Here is a 21,368-nt window from a genome sequence, read left to right on the forward strand (position 1 = left end):
AATCTGGGACGCAAACAATGTGAGCACGTAAATCCTCGGGCGTGGCGTCAGCGCAGCGACAGTGATAACGACGAGTCAAAGGAAGGTCGACGCAAGCCCTACTGTGAATAACAGGCAGTCAGTTGCACTGATCAGTTCGCGTGGACATCTTCTTAGCGTGGAGAGGACGGAATGGGCGCGCAGGCGGGCGGGTGGACGATCATGGGACTGACTTCCTGATTGCTTGCTTGCTTCAGCCTCACGGGCCGGTCTTTACGGTTACCTGGGGACAAACAGGCCCCTCAAGTTCCAAGGTGAAAGAGAGAAAGAAAGAGGAGAAGCGGTGGGAATTGGAATCCACACACAAGGAGTGGGTGTGCTGTCCCCGGCGCCGAGTCAGCCACAAGAGAGGAAGAGGGAAAGGAATCCTTGCTGAATTCCTTATGAAAAGGCGATTTAGTGGGAGAATTTGATGGTTCGTCGATCTGCCGCCAGCTCAACCGCCTGCGAAAAACGAAGCGAATTGATCGCTGCCCAATTCCAGGCTTCAAGCTCGTCTTTGCCTGGCTTGAGGGTATTCGTAGCTTCTGACTAGCTAGCATTCCGTGCGTTGGGCTAATTATCTGCCTCATCTCGGCCTTATGCACTTCAACCTTGCTTTCTGTATAGACCCGGCACAAATACATAGTTTATCTTTCCAACCAATACCATCATCAATCCATGAGGGTTCGTGACATCCAAGATATGAAAGGTATATATAGAGAATATGAAACGCGAAATCCTTCGTAAGACCATTCGCCCAGTCCTTTTTTCAGCACGAACCCCATAATCTGTCCAGAAGCAGAATGAACCTTTATACACCCGCGCCAGGTCCCGGCCCTGCTCCACCACCACCAAAGAAATACCCTTCGAGTAAATCATAATTCGCGTTCTCGCTCCAGTCGTGCTGGAAGTCAACGGCCATACCAAACCCAAGGTCGATCCCAACGCTTTGGCCAGCTCCGTGCCCTAACGAGGGCATCGCCTGGAATTTATAATCCGAGTTCTCGTCGGAGCCCATGGACATCTGGCGCTCAATGCTTGCTGAGTCGTAGTCTAGATAGTCCAGGCCAACACCGCGGTTCTCCGGATCTGCCGGTTGGAATTGCGGTTGGCCCGTAGGCGCACTGACACTAACTGGGGATCCGTCTTGAGGAGAGTTGCTGTAATAAAACTGCTGTTGCGGTTGTTGGGGCTGCGTCTGCGGCGACACAGGGTTCTCAAAACCGCCATAGTACTCCATGGATGGGTTCCGCTGAGGATTTGGTCGCACGAAGTTCGGGTCTGAGGTTTCGGAGACCGGGTAAGGCTGCACAGGGTTTCCCAGACCACTGTTCTGAATTTCGGTGACAGCGCTGTTGTCAAAAAGATCATCAAGGTTCATATCAAATCTCGGCACAGGGCGAGACTGCCTCATCTGGATATTTCGCCGACTGCCTTGTCGCTGTCGTTGGTCGACCTGGTGTCTCGCATATTGTCTTGGCCTGGAATGCGTTGCATTGGCTTTTCTGGACGTGCTAGCCGGCTGCACGCGGCTCATATCGGCCTGCGGTCCAAACCCGGTCGTAGAAAGGCTCATTTCCACTGTGGCCTTGCTCATCCGTTCAAACGCATCCCGGCATGCTTCAGCTGGTGGACATTTGTGCATTAAATCCCCAAGCACGGAAGTGGCTGCAAGAACAGTAAAGTCCACCTCATCAAGGGTCTGCAACAAAGGAGTAGTTAGAGCCTGGTGCCCGTAGCAGGAAACTCTTGACGTACCAGACGGCTCCGCACCCAAGGTGAGTGCCATATCGCATATAGGAAGGAGATACCTGGAAAGAAGCTGTAAGTGAAAGTTTAAACTACAGAAGCCGCGGGTCCTTACCCGCCATGAAAATGTGGTGGGTGGCAAGATACGTATAATTCACCAGGCGCACTCGATGCATCTGGCGATATATCCGAATCACCTTTTGCCCGGCTTCAGCAACCTTATAGTAGATGTCATCCTCGTCCTCTTCCTCGACTTGTGAAAATGACGGACTGGAGACATCCTCGGCAGGGGAAAGCTCGTCTGCCAACTCCGCAGGAACTGTGAGACTCTGCTGATAAAGCATAATGACGGCTTGCCAGTAATTTAACTCAAGGAACTCGAGAGGGAACCGCACGCCGGTGTCTTGCGGCGTGGGTGCACTCTGTTTCCATTCCAGTAGTCGCCGATCGACATCCCTCCTCCACGAACGGAAAGACTCAAAGCCCTGAAGGAAAGGTGACACAACATCGGCACGCATGAATGTCTTGGCCCCATGCGGGACTCTTTGTCGAGCAAACCGCGCCTGTTGGTGCTGCAGGACATCCTGAATCTCTGATTGCAGTAGTCGTAGTTTGAAGTAGTGGAACGCAGAATGTTTATAACTCGTAGCACCTTCCGGGGGCTTCACTATCCCCGACTTCGTGATGTATATGTCTTCCAATATAGACGGAAATTCTGTGCTTATAGCTTGGTCACTAATGCCAAACGGACGGCCGACACAGCAACTGACGAGACGGTCGAAGCTGTAGCAACACCACCATAGTCTTCGGCGGAAATCCCGTACCCATTCTCGACGCCCCCGTTCTTGGAAGTCAATGCGCGGTTTCCCTTTATTCCCTTCTTTATCCTGCACACGGTTTATGTTCTCATTCCCAGGGGCATCGATACCGGTACCGTCCTCGTAATGAAGGCCAAGGTCGACTGCGAGACGCATTGCGACTCCAACAATATACCAGAGACCAGGTGCCACAGGACGAAGCAGAGCAAAGCTTGCAAGAAGAAGAACTGCCTGGAGTTCCTCTAGAGCGCCAAACCCGTCGATGGATGCAGACGTCGATAAGAAGGACTCTAGGTGGACGATTGCGGACGCATGATATTCTTCTGGCTGATATTGCCGACTCGACAAACGCTGTCTCTTGGTCGCAGTTGGAGAGTGATCACGGCCTTCCTTCTGGTCATCTGGGGGCTTGTCCTCGAATATGATCCCGGCGCCAATCGCAAATACGATGTTGAGGATGTATAGACTGCGAGGAGAGCGGCTCTTCTCATCAACGGAATAGGTACGGTCAAGTAACTCCATGAAATCTACGCGATGGACAATCGGTATTTGCGGATTGGCATGCTCGAAGTATAAATCGGCTAGCCTCTCGGCTAATTCCCTGTCGGGAAATGCTGCACACTTCATCATCGGCCTTGTCTGTAACCCAAAAAATGAGTCTCGCATAGTGCTCCCCCCAGTACCAGTGGCGCTATGCGGCAGAGGCTCCTTAGGGCGCAGTGGACCCCGCTCCGATGCGTTTCCGGGAACTGAACTCTTGACTGCCGCGAAGACAACCCGGGCAAACGAGATCCCAGAAGTCGAGCCCAGATAGCGTGGGTCCGACGTTCCTTGTACAGAGACCATTCCGATATTTGAAACGAGATTTTGTATCCGCCAATTGTCCTCCGTCTCGGTATCCTTGTTGTTTTCAGGGGTTTGGTCGCCCGGTAAGGACTTCCCCAAACCAAGGGCATCCTTGTCCCTCTTTGCCTGCGCCCACCTGTCATTGCCGTCCATCGCGGATACTTCCGTTCCCGCTGGACCTTCCGTCGGAATCATGGGTGGTTGTGACTCGTACCCCGCCTCCACTTTGAGAGCCTCTTCCTCGTCAAAGGCCACCCCCTGTTTGAACTCGATCCCACTGTCCATCAAGCGCTTCTCAAGGTATGCGACCCTAGCCTCGAGAAAGTACACATAGCTACGAGGGATCTCGCGTTTCGTTATAGGATCGTACCCGACGCAACGGACCCCCGCCTTCTCGCACGACTGACACCGTGGAAGCCGCTGGTCACAGCGGTTTTTACGCTGCCGACAACGATTGCACGCGGAGACATTGCGGAACGAGGAATTAGATACGGATGAGGCAGGAGCGGTGCCTTCGCCGGCCGGATGTTGGAGTTGCGCCGGCAGATCCGGTGGGATCGCGCCGGACTCGGCGACAGGATGCGGGCGTTTTCTCCCAACAGCGGTTGGTGAGACCGGAGAGGTAGGATTCAACATAACGGGGTAAGGTGATATGGACAGAGCCGCAAAGGTTCCACCATTTCTCGGCTGCGAGTTCTGCGGTAGGTTAAAACAGGGAGGAAGACTGTAGTATACAGTGAGCGAACGAGAGACGAATTAGCACTCATGTAGGCGATATATTGGCTGTCTAGGCACCTAGTCACCGTAAGCTGGCGAGCTGCACTGCTTAATTTCGTTAATGTAATTCTCCGAGACTTTACTCAGGGCAGAGGACGATTCCGGCGGCAGTCCAGAGCGCAGTCACAGCGCATGACGGAAAGCACTCTCGACCGTCAGGAGAGGTAGGATGAGAGGGATAAAAAGAGAGAGCAACTGTTCGAGCACCGGAGGAGAAGGCAAGACGCAAGCGTAAAAGGAACGGCAGCCTCGCAAGTCGCGATAGCGTCCTGCTGGTGGAGATTTCGAAAGCCGTCGTCTGTGAAAGCCTCCGGCCAGGGTGTGTAATCTCTCAGTAAGAAATATATGCGTGGGGGCAGTCTGCTTCAGCTGGGGGTTGCTCAAGGCTCCATCAATCGGGCCTAGAAAGGCGGAAAGAATCAAGAGAAGTGAGATAGTTATGCAATACAAGACGAAGCAACTCGAGATAATTCTTCCCCAGGCCCTCAGGATTCGAAACAATCGAGAGATCCCATCTCCAACTTCCTTCGGAGGAGCCAAGATCCATCGCGATGTTACGATACCTGGAATTACCGAGCTTTCACGTGACTGAGCCAGGAACAGCACGCATGATTGGCTACTGATAAGCCCGACTGCAGCGCCATCCTGTTGGGCGAAAGCGTCGAGTCAGACTTGAAAAGAAAGGAATCAGAAAGAGGGCGATCTCAAATCGTTCCGGTGCTTTGATATCTTTGTCCTGAGGCCCGTAAATCGTTGGGCACAAGTAAGTTAGGAGTACCCAACATCTGTCAGATCGTAAGACGCAACCCCGCACTACATTGACGGCTGTGTTCGGGTGCCAGCAAGCGAGACGATCCCAGGACAATCAAAAGGCGGGGGAGGGGTAAGATATCTTCACACGTCGTCGATGGCATGTGCTGTCGAAGGAAACACCGATTTATTCCTGAAGGAGAGTGGAACGAAAGGTAGAGAGAGAGTCGAGGAGCAACAACGACGGAGAGGACCACAGGGGCTCCCCGTCACGCAGAAATCAATTGTAGTCGAGAAGAGGTGGCTGCATCGAACATGGGTCTGAACATAAAATAAAAACGACAAAAAGGCCCCCCAGATGCATGGAACAGAGAAACCCGACCCTTCAACAAATGCCTGCAGAACAAAACCTCCAGAAAAAACAGATATCCTCCTCATGCTTTTGTTTCCCAACACATGCATGCATCCAGTCTATGAACAGCGCCAACTGAGTCTGAAATCATAATCGAAAATAAAAAGAGAAAGGAGAAAGAAAGACAAGGGCCAACGCAAACGAGAGTGAGGCCGAAAATGGACATTAGAAAAGAGATAAAAGATAGAAGTGCAGCCGCCAAATGTGAGACAATGCGAGGAGAGACGATAATAAAACGAAACTTGGAAGGAACCACAAGGAGCAGTTATGCCAGGATTCGATCTGAGGCAGAAGTTACTCATGTGCAGCCCTCAAGTCGGTCGTCGTCAGTGCCATACTAGGCACTTCCAACTCATCGACACTAGTCCGTGCTGAGGAGAGCAGTCTCCGCACTTCTTCGGGGCTGCCATCTTCCTTGTCTGCAATGAACGATCCTCGCAGTTGATTCCTGTCCGTGAGAGCTGAGCCATCCCCACGTTTCTTCCCGTCAATCCCCCTCTGTGACTCGGATTCCTCCATCCAGAAGCTCTGAATGGCGCCAATAGTGCAGACAATACCGCAGGCCCACCACGAGATTACAGAGTATCCACTATCAAGGCCCTTTGAGTGGAGGAACCCGGTTACACTCGGGCCAAATGCACGACTCAAACTCGCTGTCGAGGCCGCAGCACCGTTGATGGATCCAAGGACCTTCGAGGAGGGTGCTGCGTTGGCAAGAAGGATGGCGGAGGAGGGGAAGGCGATGACATGGAAGGTAATCTTGCAGATCAGGGCGACATATGCGGCGGTCATCTGAAGCTTCTCGGGTAGAAGGATCAGATAAGGGACGAGCAAATAAAGCGGCGGCCAAACAAGCAGGACGAAGCGAAAGGTGCGCAAGGTCCCAAAGTGGCGGACGACGAACGGGAAGAGCCAGAGTTGGGCAATCATCGAGTATACGCCTTGCACAGCAAGCATGAATCCAATCGTCTTGGTGGAGAGTCCTAAGCCACCCGTGAACTTGAAGGGCAGAGTAACATTGCCGCTTGACTTGGGCGTGCTCAGAAAAACTGGCATGAGCTGGTCAAAGGAGACACTATGACTATATTATCATGTCAGCATGCATAAACACAAATATTTGCCCCCGCCAGCCACGCCTGAGGTTGCATCGGGTGGTGAACTTACTATGCAAGGATTCCATATGCGATGATGATGAAGATGACCTGCCTGGTAAACGCCTTGGGTGTCCCGCCTGACCGCCCGTCCATCTGCTTCTCAACGTCGTCATCGTCAGAAAGAGTATCGACTTCTATCACCGCGCACAAACGCGGGGAAGTCTCCGTGCTCCTGTATGCCGGCGGGGCCGTCTCATCATAGTCGTTGAAATAGCCTGACCCAACTGCATCCGCTTTGACATCTAGGGCCTCCGCAGACTGCACGCCAGAACCCCAGCACTTATCAACCAACCAATTGCCCAGCTCCAAACCACGGTCACGGCGATGCTTCTTTTCCGGGTGCGTCTCCTCCAAGAACAGCAAGCCAACCACCACCCCAGACACCAAGATGACAACACAGACTAAGTTGGGCAGCAGGAAAGGAAACCTGCCAAAGATCGTGCCGCGCGAGAATAACGAGGGATAATTGTCGCACGGCTGTGACAACGCACCGCCCATCGCAGGGCCAAGGATCGACCCCAGACACCAAACAAAGGGCATGATGGAGTAGGCGCGTGGCTGATGCTCCTTGACAGTGACGATCTCCGCCACCGTGGTTTGGAGAACTCCGATATTCCCGTTCAGAAGGCCGCCCAGCGCTCGAGCGATCATCGCTGTTGGGAGATTCGGAGCAAATCCAAATACAATCATGCTAATGGCCGTTCCAATCAGGCCCATGACCAGAACCGGCTTCCTGCCAATCCTGTCGCTCATCCTGCCCCAGAACATCCCAGCTGAGAATTCCGCGAAAGTAAACGACGATGTGATCAGTCCAGCGTACAGCGCAATCCTGCGATCATCGCCCGTCACCTTGAACCATTCCACCATGTGATAGACATAGGGGAAAATTGACATGAACGCAATCGGCTCGCAGATCCGGCAAAGTGCTTGTGTAACTGTCAGTGGCTACCCGAACCTCAACAATGAAAATGAAAGGTTATGCTGGAATTTGTGCATTGGAGGGAAAGCGGGAATTTCCAGGAAAATCCTGTCAAACACACAACGCTCTCTCTTGGAACCGGGTGTAAAGAACTGCAGCGGGCATCACAGTACTCACCTAGCACAAAAAGTTGACGTATAGGAAAGGCCGACCAATCACCACCGCGCTCCTCATCTCGCTTGAATGACGGCCGTTTGAACATTTTGTCTGCTGAGGAAAATGGTATATCTTTGACGAGTCGGTCAACGACTGCAAAAAAAAGTACAGCGCCGCCTTCTTGCTCCCAGATGGCAAGCGAAGACGGAAGTCAGCTCGTAGGAATGCGCTGTTGGCTCCAAATACTCCGCTGATACAGAGGGGAGGAATGGGCGTTATACCGAAGGGACTTTTTCCAAGGGGGTAGTCGGCATTTCCTCCCCTGGCCCAGACGGATCTCAAGACGGGCGGCACCACAAATTTGCTTCTTCTGTGTCTTAATTTCCCAGGCGCCGTTTGCTCGAGGCTGCTAGACTGTGCGACCACTGCAAGGGAATCCAACCACACAATACCTAAGTGAAAACTAATCAAGGATGGAGGAACACTCCCGACTGGGAATCCGGTGGTGGAGGATTGGTAGCGATGTTCAGAAAGCCTGAATGTGGTCGAGAGTGAGTCGATAGGGACAGTGGATCAAGAATGTGGTGGATATATAGTCGTCGAGTACTGCGAAGGAAGGCGAGAGAGGGAGGGCAAGGGTGAGAGTATCACCAGGCTGCTGAGAGAGTTTTGAGGGTGGAAGGTCAGGTCGAAGGAGGAAAGTCTTGGGAAGGAGGAGGAATCTCAGACAAGGACGGGAAGTGGAATGATTAAATGAAGTCGTTGGGAGATGAGATGTGAGCAGGCGACAGGAAACGGCCCAATATGTCTCCATCATGGGAGGACGACGGAGCCCAGTTCGGTTATGGCTGTACAAGGCCCAGGACGCAGGATGCAGTCGGCAGCAAACAGATGAATATCAGAGGATCCACATCTTTGTTTTTCGATGCCTTTTTTTCTGGCAGAGGCTGACTCGGCCTTATTTTTTCAATTAACAAATCATTTTTTTAATTCTTGGGACCGATATTTTCAGATGGACTTGGTGGAGAGAGAGCAAGAGATGGTTGAATCAAAGCAAGCCGACTGGCTCAACTCGAGCCCACCCAGAAAATAATGGGGGATGACAGACGGGGTGCAGGGAAATGGAACGAAAAGGGAATCACAAGAAAATCAAATCAAAATTATTATTGATAAATCTAGTAAAAAGAGAGGAGGGCGAGGGGACTCAGAGGCTGGACACAGAGAAATGGATACTGAAAAGGGGTGGAGCCAATAGCGATTGAGGAAAAGAGATAGGATGGACCAAGCATCACGCCTTTCACAGGTCATTTCCATGAGTTCAGCTTTGGAGGTCGGTTGGGTATGCGCCTGGAAGGTTGCCCAGGGACTTTCAGGTACCTCCGGGGTTCGGTGCGAATCAAAATACATCTCCAGCTTCCACGGCATGAAAGACCAGGGCTGCGGGAGAGTTGGCATGAGAGATGTAGCCTGATCACTCGGATATGTCGGAGAGTTTGTATGGAATTCATGCCAGGGATCTGACGGGAGAGGAGATGTCCGAATTACCAACCAGACGAATCAGGGTCATACCAGGAAAGGTTCGTTGGCGTATCCGTCAAGAATGACATGGTGAGCTGGACGGATGCGGATCAGATCAGGCGTGGGAGCGAGGGAATATCTACCCAAGCCCCAGCTGGAAGGTCACCTGGGAGGAGTAAGAAACAGAAGAAAGGCAGAAAACACAAAAGGCAAAAAAAGAGGAGAAAAAAAAAAAAGGAAAAACAGAGAAACGGAGGAAGAGGTAAGAAGAGGAATCACGAATAGGATCGTGACGAGACACTGAGAAGCCAATGGTTTTGGAGCCGCCGCCGCAAATTGACCATCGGCCCTGAATCCCGGCTCCGGGGAAGAGTCAAGGTGAGGACTAAGAAGCGCGCTAAAATGGCTGTAAGGACGATCGGCTTTCCAGAAGTCTGGTTTTAGTGCGAATCCAGTGAGATGATAGATCTCACAACGCCAATCCACTCTGCAGCCCGCTCCACCCCAACTTGCCCTTTCGCAAGGAAAAGGGCAAAGGGTGGTCCTTCCACCTTCTTCAGCTCCACAAGGGGCAGAGACAGTCCTCGGAAAACAAATGAGGGGGATCCTGACTATCACCCCTTCGCGAATCGAGCAAACGGGGAATTTTTTGGCCCATCCTTCAACGGAGATTCTTGGAAGTATCGTTTGGATGGGGTGTGAAAATGCGACAACAAACAAATCGCGGTGCCTCCCATCCACTTTGGACCGTGCTCGTGACCTCTGTCTCAATCATGCCAAGAAGACATCTGGGATTTTCTTCGGCCACAAGTGGCAATGTGTGAGCAAACAAAGAAAGCCAGGACAAAAAAGGCCTTGTTCAGGCTGGACACAGAGGGAAAGGGGGAGAGGATGAAGATGCGGTGAAAGCGACCCAAACAGCTCCATTCTTCCGAAACCAGAGAAAACTCACAAAGAAGGGTGAGGAGGAAACAGGCAGGTGACGATCAGAAACAGGAGCCAAAAAGAGAGAGGGGTGGGTCTGATACTGCCAGAAAGTGAGCAGTCGATACTAGTCCCAACCATCGCGGTATCCTCGTTTCACTTCCAACCCCAACGGCCAGGGCCAAGCACCCACACAAAACCTTCTTCCATGGCCATTTCGTCACTTTGCCAAAAGTGGGCCTCAAACGGGCTGATCGGGGAGAAAACGAGAGATTGACGTCGAGCGTGGTGACCTTGTCAAAAGGGGGAAAGAAGATTTGATCACCACACCCGCCCAGCCAACAAGGAGACAAGTATCAGACGGGCCAACAGACGCCAAAAGAAAAGGCCAATGTGCGATGATCGTAATTCAGGCAGAAATCAACGGTCCTCATTCCCGATCTGATATGGTGAGGGCTTCAACTGGTTGGACAGAAACCAGAATGTGCCTGAGAGATCCCAACGCCATCGACGCGAGGAGGTGAACCAGTATCATTGCACCATCAGCAACCGCAGTTATTTGAACTGTCACGACAACCATGTTGATAAGTGATTTAATCATCATCCGTCTGGCGACAATATTGTTTTCATGCAAGACACAAGAACAGCTCTCGATGTCCTTGGGTCTTGAAAGTCTTTGATAGATCCCTCTTGGACGTCATTCCACCGGACGTCGGTCTCGAAAGTCGAAACCAAATCTTTGAAACCGCAACGTGTCTCTGCCATTGACTTTTCTTTCTTCGGAATATCGCAGCGCCTTCAGAGTTGTAGAATTTATTCCACTTAAGCTGCTGCAGCGCTAGCAGTGAAGTTGTGAGGACAAAGGGATGGCCTCAAATTAACTTCCCCATTACGACATATCCTCTCATAATTTAAACCAAACATTGGAGGGGAAAAGGGATCATGGGAGATCCATTGTTGTAAATCCATCACACCCTTGGCTGAGAGGAGCTCAGATCTGGAGCCACGCGAGACAAACATGGGTGAGGAAGGGGAGGGGGAGAAAGGGGATCAAAAGATGGGAGGCGCAAGCTGACAGGTGATTGATTGGAGGACTTCATCTTGAGCAGCTTTATGTGACAGGCCAGATCAACCAAGAGATCCATCTGCCTGGCAGCAAGCCCCTCAATTGAAAAAAAAAAAAAAAAAAAAAAAAAAAAAAAAAAAAAAAAAAAAAAAAGAAAAAAAAAAAAAAACTTGTAAAGAACGAAGGAAGGTGCTCGTGGAAAAGAGTGGATTCAAAGGAAAAATCAGGGGCAATCCAAGCATGACGTCATGGGAGCTTTGCCAGGGATCATTGAGAGGGAGGAGAGAAAATCGCCCCGGCAGCGGTGAGTGGTGGCATGAAACTGAGTGACTCGATTTTCTCGTCTTGGACAGATTGTCTCAGACTTGGTGAAGGAGAATGTCCAAGGTTTTTTCCAGACAAGAATGAGCTCGCCTCAAGGCCAACACGTTTGCTTCCAGTCAACCCGCCTGACACGCTGAGGATTTACATGCAATGCATGAAATGCATGCAAATTCCAACTCCGCTGTTTATCATGCAATTCTTGACAGGCGAAAGAAGGGAAGGTCCTTGAAGGTGCAAAGGATAACAGTGAAACCCGGAGCATGATCCATCGGACCAGCAAGTGGCGGTGACAGGGAAAGGTTGGCAGCAAGTTCCAATCCATGACTGCCAAGGTTGCTACAAACAGACTTGAGAATGCAAACAGAACTCAGGCCTCCCGCTCCAAGCACCATCGTTGTGTTCACCACAGTGTCCAGTCGGAGATTCCGGAGGGAATTAGAAAGACGGAAGAAATCTTATCGAAGAGCTTCAAGGAAAGCACGTCTGCACAGTCCTCCATCATGTGAGCCCTGACCAACACGGCTCTGTGCAATGGTTCGTCAATTGTCAGTTATCGAGTGTTTCGAGACAACTCAGGCAAGCAATGATTGGAGCCTCGCGGGGGCTGTGTTGATGGTGTGTATCGAGAGGAGAAAGAGACAAGTCATCGTCGAGTTGCCCGATGGGAACAGTAACTGGGATGATACAAGCGTTGGATTTCTGCCAGTCACTCGGTGATGAGCCGTGCCCTGCGGCCTGCAGAGCGAAGGTGGGGGGGATGGGATCAACAATCACGAGCCCGTGCCGACAGTAAGCGGTGAGGAGCAAATGTTGGGTACAGACAACAATCTCAAGGATGAAGAGGGAATGCAAAACAGAGAGCTGTTCGGGAGTTGACAACGTCTGCCACGATCCCGGCCGGATTTCGTGTTGGCTGCATCGTCGGCGCGTGTTTATTTCGCCCATCACCCAGCTGATAGGTTGGTCAGGGTTGCAAATCCTGCTGGTTTGGGCAGAAACTGAATCGGCAAGCAGTTTGACATGCCTCCAGCCTCAGTCGCAGCAGTGACCGAGGAAGGGCCCTTGTCCATCTTGCAGCACACCAAATTTACGGTGAGGGCGGTAACATGCCGGTTCCTCATCGAAGCGACCGTCTGGCACCAACCCCGAAGAGCTCATTTGACCAACCGAGCAGACGGCCAAGACCATGCACGGAAAATGGAAACCCGAGTCGTGAGTTCCGACGTCCCTGCGGCAGGTTGAAAGTTACAACAGTGGAGTGCACTCGGTTGTCGCCAAGCGGCCTCTCTTGTTCTTCTCGATTGATAAGTCTCATCACATGCCGACCCATAATTCTCCGATTCGCGAAAAGCACAAAACACTGGGCGGCCACCCTCCATTCATTCAGTCAAGCTTCCAAGAATTCTGAAAGAAGGGTGAGGGCTCGTGGATTTTCACGCGGGCAGCTCGCGAGACGGACGGCATGACATTCGATCATCGTGACTCGGTGCGGCAACTCCCCCAGCTCCGACATTCTGGGTCCTTCGCCAGCTGCTGAGATATCTCTCAGAGAATCCTGCCCTCGTTCCTCGACAAAAAGAGGACGAAATTGCCTTCTCACACAACCGACAGCTCTGCAATTGCTCAGCTCCTCACGAACGGTGATTGCGCATCGAGTGGATCAGGGATCGCCTCTATCCTGCAGCCCACAGCCCCGAACTGTCGGGTCGGTGCTTGGTCAGCTCTGTTGGCCCGTCAATTACGAATGACGAAGAACAGCGAAGAGCCAAATATGATGGGGACGAAGAAGGAATCCCCAGCGCCCCAGCCCCCCGACGTAGCGACAGACGTCTCGTCACAAAGGATTTGATCGTGGGATGTGGTCGATGGGTTCGCTGCTGCTTTGATTGATCCATCTTCACCGTCCTCGCATGAAGGGCGGCCGTCCGCTTCCACATGACACAATTTTTCTGGAAATGCTCGATACATACGAGACAATTATGCAAGATTCTCGGAATCCTTGCGAAGAAAATCCTCAAGGCCCTTCTCAGGAGCAAGTTATGACTCCACAGATGTGTTTGATTGATTTGCACTCCAGACTGCATGTCTTTCTTCTCCACAGCTCTGGCGAAACCGTTCCCCGAACCCTTCCAAGGTTCAAAGATTCAATCTCCATTTCGGTCAGCCGCGCACTGGTGGAAATCATGTGACGTCCCACAGGATCTCAAGCTGTTGTCCGCCAGTGACACACCCGGGAGACTGAATTCTCTCGATGGACACTGGACTTCCGACCAGCAACCTTGCAGCCAAAAGGACGAACTCCGAAACAGGGTCAGAAAGCGTTCTCGTGCTTCAAATTCAATAGTGGACGCTTCGTCTTCGCCACGTCTTGGAAAGGCAGTGCAGGTTTCACGATTCAAGGACCAGAGGATTCGACGAGTGGGGCCCCCAGGGGCCCATCCAAACACATCCCTTCACTTCCTTGCATTTTCTTTTTCTCGCGTGGGAACTATTCAACTTTGCTCCGGAAGAACGGCTGAAAGTCTCGAGACGATGGCAGCAATTCAACATCTCGCGCGAAAATCGTGGATATCCTTGGGCCGGGTTCAGATCAGTCGTTGCTCCGCTGCCAACATTTTCGATGCCCCTGGACCTCAATTGTGCCTGGTTCCTTTCAAAGCTGCTCAGTGGCTCATCGCCGAGGGGCCGTCCCATCGGAATGGTCAATCCGGTGCCGCGGTGACGGTTCCCACCCCAACCATGGTTCTGTTCTTTGGGATTATTTTGGTCTTTGGGTCTCAGCCAGCCTATCGCAATCGGAATCAGAGGAACAATCTTCCTCAAACGACGTCCTTGTCGTTTTTGCAACCGACCTTTCCATTGACCACTTCGGGCTAAGGCTATCCCTCTAACTCCCCAGCAGATATTCCCGAGTTCGGGCCCCTTTTGGTCATGTGAACGTGACCCACAAAGAGGGGGATGGATTCTCAGTTTCTCACCCGACTTCTCCAAGTCCCTCCAATCTTGAAACAGTCACATTGAAGGCTCCGCCGCTTCCCAAATGGCTGTACTTCGAACCGGAGATCTCTGGACAATTCCGATCCCAAACTGGCTTGTGGACTTTCTTTTGTATCCCAACGTCAGGTGTCTCGTCTGAACGTGGGCCCCTGCCAATCTGCACAGATCAAGCCAGGATCCGACAAGCGTTCCCGCTGCTCGGGATTAATCTGCCGAGAAAAATTCAAGTCCTGATCGATCATTCGATGCCATCCTGGTCAACACCACCAATAGTGATTGTCATCCACTTGATATGATGGCTGACAGGCAAGGTCAACAGAGCCCTTGTGACGCAGAGGCTCCCGGAGCGGACCAATAATGTCTTGAATTATTCCCATCAGCAGAGTGAAGCCCAGAGATAGATTTGAGTTATATTCGTCGGTATTTACCCCAGAATGTTGGTCGACATGTGAGACCAGACACCCATTCATGTATTGAGTCGAACTTCAAGCGATCAACAGGATCGCACGGAGCGACGATATCATTGATGGTTATGGTGCGTCCGGGCTTGCTGAGAAGCTGGTTATCAGACTCGTCAAAGGCGGGGTCCGGACTGTGCGCCTCACCATGCGCATACCGTACGAGGCCTGGGAACAGGTCCCGTCGGCATTCAAAGATACTCGAAGTTACCCGTACTTTTGCGCATGATTCACAAGCATAACTCGCGCAACGATGGCTGATACGTCTGCAAATAGGCGGAATGACGGCGCGGCCGATTACACAAGAAGAGGCGTTGTCAGTAGGAGAGATCCAGGATAGGGTTATGGGGAATGCGCAGACAGATTCTTATCTCAGGGCTCAACCGTTTCAGGTGATCCAATGGTTCCTGTGAATGTCACGACTCACGCGCCTGTGAGCTTACTCTATCAATCCAGGATGAAACCTGAGTGTTGGGGCTGACGCGCTCTGCCACACAGCCCATTGGGTTTTTGACACAACGCTTGGAAACAGAGCACGTTTTGACCTACCGTAATGTTTTTGGCTCCTTTCATGAGACCAGACTCGACTCCCCCGCCTAACTCGACGCATTCCCGTATCACGAGGTCGATATAGTTCTCAAGATCAACAGGATTAGGAAGAGATTTCTTCCGTTGAATGCCAATGAGCCCGCTGTATGCCCATCTTAAGAAGTTCGACACGTCAAAATCCAAGTAACACAGCTCAATCTCCTGGCCTGGAGCATCATCATTTGACAATCCCGGTCAAGTTTGACAGTCAACGCCGAGTGGGAGATGAAGCTTGAATGTCCAATCAAATTAGCACGAAGATCAAGATTGGGATTCTCTTGCTCTTGCACTTCGATCAGATTCTCGTTGGTGGCAAGCTGTGATCCATATAGCGTATCGCTGAGCGTGCTCGCTAACCATCTCAAAAAGTGTATATATCACGACAACAGTAACTTTCATTTTGATTAAGAGTCTCCCCCTCCAATACTCTTGAGCGATGTGGGTGTGAGAATTTCTCCTCGGGTCACCCTCAACACCCGGAGCTCGCAAGCTTCAGTATGCCCACCAACGGCAACAAGGCAACCAAAACTGCCCTCCGACGCAAAAAGCAGCCCATGTTTGAGTGGACCGCAGTGTCGCCTTTCAAGAATCTCTCAAATCTGAAAGGCAAAAATTCCTCACTCAGTTGCCACCCGAATCGTGGTGCGACATCCTTATCTGGATACGCACTGGGCCTGGTGGCACCGTTGAGGAGTGAGCTTGGGAGCCAGGAAAAGAGCAGCTTCGCGCGCAGAACCCCACGGACGGCCTGACAAAAGTACCTCCCCCTCACTCACCATTCTGGACCATCCCCCCCAGTTTGCCTTCCACTCAAAGGACAGTCTCCTCCGATTACCTCATGACAGAGACCGATTTTCAGCGTCTTTTTTAAGTTTGACGGCGCAGCCCTCTTTTTCAGCCCGCTTCAGGCGTTTCCTGGTTTCGGGCCTGGTGGAGGCAGCCCTGGTTTGCAGTGTTATTGGCCGACGTTTTTGATGACGAGGTTCTTGGGGACGCAGGAAGGTCCCCCGGGACTTTTGCAAGGGATTGGCTCGAATTCTCCTAATGCGCTGGAATGCTGGCCTTGAATTCGACCCGATTGTTCCTTCAACTTGATGTTTGACAAGGGAGGCACCGGAAAAGACACTTGTTGATGAAGATATCAAGGAGATCGATTTATACGAGGTAGCTTCCTCCTAATGAATCCTATTCCGCCAACTCAATGAAATTCTGACATATCGAATTCCGATCCTCAACATCCCGGCCTAGACCGCACAATGTCTTTATGAAGAAGTTGTCACAACGAAAGCTCCTGTGCCGCGTTCTCGTCAGGACTCAGTGAGTGGCTGTTCTAGACCTTTCCGTGCAGACGAAGTGTCATCCAGGTTCCATCGTTTGCTTGTCTTCGGCCTCAGATGCGGGACTGCATCTCGTCGCTCCTTCAGCAGTCGTGAATGTCCAAGGAATCTGTGTTGTGCACACCTCCAGTATTCTCTTACTTCGGCAGTCAAGAACAATGATAAGAATGTAGTGACGTATGATATGTCTATCGGCGTGTTTGCGCCCTCAATACCAGCAGTAAACCACCCCCGCGTTACAACGGGTGTACATGGTTGATGGCTTTGAACTCGGAGTAAGGTACTATGTGAATAGGTTTATAGACTAATCCGTCAGCACTCGTCAAGTATAGATCGATATCCTGAATGCGCTCGAGATGACTGTCAATGTGGCGTGTGGTATCGTCGACAATCCACCGGCAGGGTGGATTGCGACATGGGTGAGTTGGGGGCGGCACCAATACGAATATACCTGCTTAAGGAGTCTGTCAGCGCTGGTAGCAAAGTGATTAGCACTGACTACGCTTTATTTGCTGTATGATCATGGAGGAGTGGTCTTGGTCAATGACAAGTGGGAGCAGGGCTACTATCCTGCGTTCCTGGATGCCATGGTGTTTGCGCTAATCCAAAAGGCAAACAGAAAGCTGCTATCGTCACGTGCCGATAACACAATCACATGACATTGAAAATGTCCCCTACTTGCGGAAGAGGCAATTCTTTGAAGGATAGGATATCCAATTCTTCGACCGATCTCGCTGGAAATGGCTACTGCGTGAGCTTGGGTATTTGCTACAGGATGTGCGACACCTAGCCTTGGCTCAAATGGCGACTCCACGGGCTTTCGTTCGACCCTTCCGCAAACTACTCTTCCAGCGCGACCTCTGTTTTCCCTCTCCCGCAAACAGGCCGAATGCTTTTCAGGCGTGCCAATGCCGATACTCTACAAAACCTGAATTGGATGCATTAACAGGTCAAGCGCACACTCGCGATTCACTGTCGCATTTGAACCCCGCCCCCGATGATTATTCTCGGTTCATCTTTCAAGACAGATGTCGCTCGACGATTTACGCCGGCTCTGGGGGCAACGGGTGCGTTTCGTTTCTGCGAGAGAAATACATCGAAGAAGGGCCCCCGAATGGCGGTGACGGCGGCACTGGCGGAAGCGTCTACATCCAGGCTATTGATGGCCTCACCAGCTTGCATAAGCTCGATCGAAGAGGGGTGATCAAGGCCGCTCGAGGCAAGAACGGGCAGGGAAAGAGTAAGGGCGGCAAACGCGGCGACGATGTTCTTATTCATGTCCCAGTGGGAACTGTCGTGCGTGAGGTAAAACGGTACGACCCCGTCGCTGAAGAAGAGCGACGGCAAAGATTCAAGGCCCAGGATGAGCCTGATGAACTGGGAGTCTCATCTATACGCCATGATCGCTGGGTTCTGTACCCTGGGTCTAATCCCTCCGATTTTCTAACAACAGTATTCCCCAAAAACCCTCCACGGAGACAGAGCATCGCCTCGCTTGAACCCCAAGAGCCCATATACCTTGACCTCTCGCAACATATGGATAAGCCGATTTTATTGGCGGCAGGCGGTGTCGGAGGATTGGGAAATCCTCACTGGGTCTCTCGTTCGCACCCGCGACCCAGGTTCGCTTCGCGAGGGGAAGGTGGGAAGCGCTTGGAACTAGAGTTTGAGTTAAAGCTGCTTGCAGATGTTGGCTTGGTTGGCAAACCGAATGCAGGGAAAAGCACGTTACTCCGCTCACTGACGAACAGTCGGACTCGCGTCGGAAACTGGGCGTTCACTACACTTTCGCCCAACATCGGGACCGTGGTGATTGACAACGACAAAGGACGCCCTTTGGTCGAGATCGAAGGGAAAGCTCCACGCAAACGATTTACTATCGCGGATATTCCGGGCTTGATTAAGGGCGCTCATCTGGATCGCGGTCTGGGTTTGGGATTCCTGCGACATATTGAGCGAGCAGGGATCCTAGCCTTTGTAGTAGACCTGAATGCCGGCGACCCTGTTGAGGAACTCCAGGAACTCTGGCACGAACTCGGAAAATATGAGGAGCTGCGCGAGCGGACGGTGATTTCCAACGGCGAGGACGATGATCTGACTTGGTATCCCCGGACTCACGGGTTGCCTGAGCTCCAAGCGGAAACGGACACTAGCCTGTCGCAGTCCAAGGAGAGGCTCCCGGAACTCACCCTGCCGCCTATACACACAAAGCCTTGGTTTGTTGTGGCTACGAAATGTGATCTTCCTGAAACCCAGGACAGGTTCAAAGCGCTCCAGAATTACCTACGCGGGGTCGAGCAGGGCGAGCAAAAGCACCCTGGAGGCTATACTAATGGATGGAGAGAGAAGATCTCTGCGATTCCAGTGAGCGCCATGAGAGGCGAAAACGTCCAGCAGATTCCAAGGGTTGTGATCAGCCTCTTGGAATAGCCGAGGCTTGTGTACTATATTCCTGGATAATTGTGGAGTAGAGTGTAGAATACTCGACGAATTTCCAACCTTTAGACTGAATATACTCCTTCTCCTTTCCTTCTATTTGTATGTTGCTGTTGAGACTGGAAAGGACTGCAGTTGGTGGCTCGTGGATTTGGCTGCAGAAACTTCTTCGCCTGACGTCGCACTTTTTTCTCTCCTTTGAGCCTTCCCAACTACAACAACACCACCACACGCACTGCCGTCACTGCGCAACTAAAATGATGGCAGAATTTATCCCCAGCAACTTTCCCCCTCCTTGAACACTCTTCCTTCACCTTTCTCTCGCAGGATTTTCTCCACCATCCATCACCTAGAGACGATGGTCCTCCAGAAAGCCCTTGCTGCAGCGCTCTCCGCAACCACAAACCCTGCTTCTGACGACCCGGTTCTTCAATGCTTTGACGGCGACCTTGAGACCCTCCGGAAGACCTTGTTCAGCAACACAGGTGAAGCTCTTCGGCTCTCCGACGCGAAACTACGCGTTTTCCCCTTCAAGAATGTGGAAACCCGCTGGCGCAGACTCTACACCGACGCCAGTATTGTCAAGGCTTGTCTGTGCATCTGCGATGGCCTTGGGGTCTTCGACGAGGATATCCAGGGCGCGAACGGGCTCTCCTTGGTGGCTCAGTTGATGCGGACGCTGGAAAACTTGTCTCGGGATATACAGGTCGACAGTAATGCTCCCTGGCTCTCGCCAGCCGTTCACCTTCTCGACAGAGCGTTGATTATGACCGGTGCACCACTTCGAGAGGCGCTCGTCGATTCACTCCTCTCTGCTTTACAAGAGGCTACCCGGGACTCTACCGTCGGCCATGAGGTCGCACGGAAAATGAGCCCTGAAAACGGGGTCGACAACCCCCTGCACCCGCCGTCTCGCGCGTCGAAAAGACGGAAGATCTTCCCTCCGCTATTCCCTCCCGATGCCATCCCGATGCCGTATATAAAGTATCCTGTTCCTCGTGTTTCAGACCCGACATTTGACTACATGGAGGAGCATATACAAAACGTCAGGACACCGCTGGTGATCTCAGCTGCATTGGACCACTGGCCGGCACTGTCTACGAGGCCGTGGTCTTCGCGCGAATACTGGTTCGATCGGACATTTGGCGGGCGCAGACTGGTCCCTGTGGAGATTGGCAGGTCATACACGGATGTGGGATGGGGCCAGCGGATCATGGAATTCAAGGAGTTTATCGATAAGTATATCTGGAGGGACTCCTCATCGAAACCGAAAACTGGGGATCAAGAGGATCTCGGCGAGGAGGAAGATGACAGTGAGGGCCAAACGGGGTATCTAGCGCAACATGATCTCCTCGCTCAGATTCCTGCTCTGCGGAAAGATATATCCGTTCCTGATTTTTGCTACATTGACCCCCCAGCCCCTGAACCCGGAACTCCCGTGCATCTGAAGAATCTTCGGGAACTTGAAGAAGAAAAGCGTCGGAGGGCGACCTCCGCTAGTGGTCGGGAACGGGCTCAAGATACCGAGGCAGATGCCTCTTCACCTGGGATAAGCACTCCAGGAGATCCTATAATAAACACCTGGATCGGCCCATCTTGGACAATCTCTCCACTCCACCATGACCCATACCACAATATCCTCGTCCAAGTCACAGGCACCAAGTATATCCGCCTCTATTCACCCCACACTCCTGCCTCTCAAATCTACCCACGAGGTATGGAATCCGTCAACTCGTCCTCTGAGAGAAGGAGCAGCTGTTCCAGGGTTGCAGGGGATGACCATTCGACCCAGGAAATCGACATGTCAAATACATCTCAGGTTGATCTGGCTGCTATTGAACTTTCGCCGGCGGAGTCGGAGCAGTGGGAAACTATGTGGCCGGGGTTCCGGGACGCTGAGTATGTCGAGACTGTTTTGAGGGAGGGTGAATGTCTCTATATCCCTGTGGGATGGTGGCATTATGTCCGGGGATTGAAGGGGGGGATTAGTGTTAGTTTTTGGTGGTAGGCACCACGAACTACTCTTACTGTACATTATGATGCTTGAGCGCCCAAGGGAGCTTTACGATGACACGATATGGACGGCTTTGGAACTCGTATGGGACTGGTTAGGCTTTA

General features: G+C 52.0%; 4 protein-coding genes across 4 annotated transcripts; 2 read left to right on the plus strand and 2 right to left on the minus strand.

The window, feature by feature from the left end:
- Positions 1-748: 748 nt before the first annotated feature.
- BJX67DRAFT_91219 (Zn(II)2Cys6 transcription factor) lies at positions 749-4,336 on the minus strand. The gene is made up of 3 exons (XM_071035616.1): positions 1,886-4,336; positions 1,780-1,832; positions 749-1,723 (listed from the first exon to the last, which is right to left on the minus strand). Exons 1-3 carry the CDS (start codon positions 4,068-4,070, stop codon positions 833-835), a joined length of 3,129 nt encoding a protein of 1,042 aa, XP_070890868.1. The 5' UTR covers positions 4,071-4,336; the 3' UTR covers positions 749-832.
- An 876-nt stretch (positions 4,337-5,212) lies between these two features.
- On the minus strand, positions 5,213-7,918 carry BJX67DRAFT_91195 (MFS transporter). Its single transcript, XM_071035615.1, has 3 exons — positions 7,624-7,918; positions 6,538-7,453; positions 5,213-6,454 (listed from the first exon to the last, which is right to left on the minus strand). The coding sequence occupies exons 1-3, from the start codon at positions 7,706-7,708 to the stop codon at positions 5,668-5,670; spliced, it is 1,788 nt and encodes a 595-aa protein (XP_070890869.1). The 5' UTR covers positions 7,709-7,918; the 3' UTR covers positions 5,213-5,667.
- A 5,057-nt stretch (positions 7,919-12,975) lies between these two features.
- Positions 12,976-14,500, plus strand: BJX67DRAFT_91531 (uncharacterized protein). Its single transcript, XM_071035618.1, has one exon. It carries the CDS (start codon positions 13,517-13,519, stop codon positions 14,309-14,311), a length of 795 nt encoding a protein of 264 aa, XP_070890870.1. The 5' UTR covers positions 12,976-13,516; the 3' UTR covers positions 14,312-14,500.
- Positions 14,501-17,615: 3,115 nt separating this feature from the next.
- BJX67DRAFT_369403 (uncharacterized protein) lies at positions 17,616-21,258 on the plus strand (the record flags this gene model as incomplete). The annotated part of the gene is made up of 4 exons (XM_071030758.1): positions 17,616-18,054; positions 18,100-19,220; positions 19,606-20,728; positions 20,813-21,258. The coding sequence occupies 4 exons, from the start codon at positions 17,616-17,618 to the stop codon at positions 21,256-21,258; spliced, it is 3,129 nt and encodes a 1,042-aa protein (XP_070890871.1).
- Positions 21,259-21,368: the final 110 nt, after the last annotated feature.

The sequence above is a fragment of the Aspergillus lucknowensis genome, assembly GCF_044049455.1.
Source record: "Aspergillus lucknowensis strain CBS 449.75 chromosome Unknown BJX67scaffold_2, whole genome shotgun sequence".
NCBI classification, from domain to species: Eukaryota; Fungi; Ascomycota; class Eurotiomycetes; order Eurotiales; family Aspergillaceae; genus Aspergillus; species Aspergillus lucknowensis.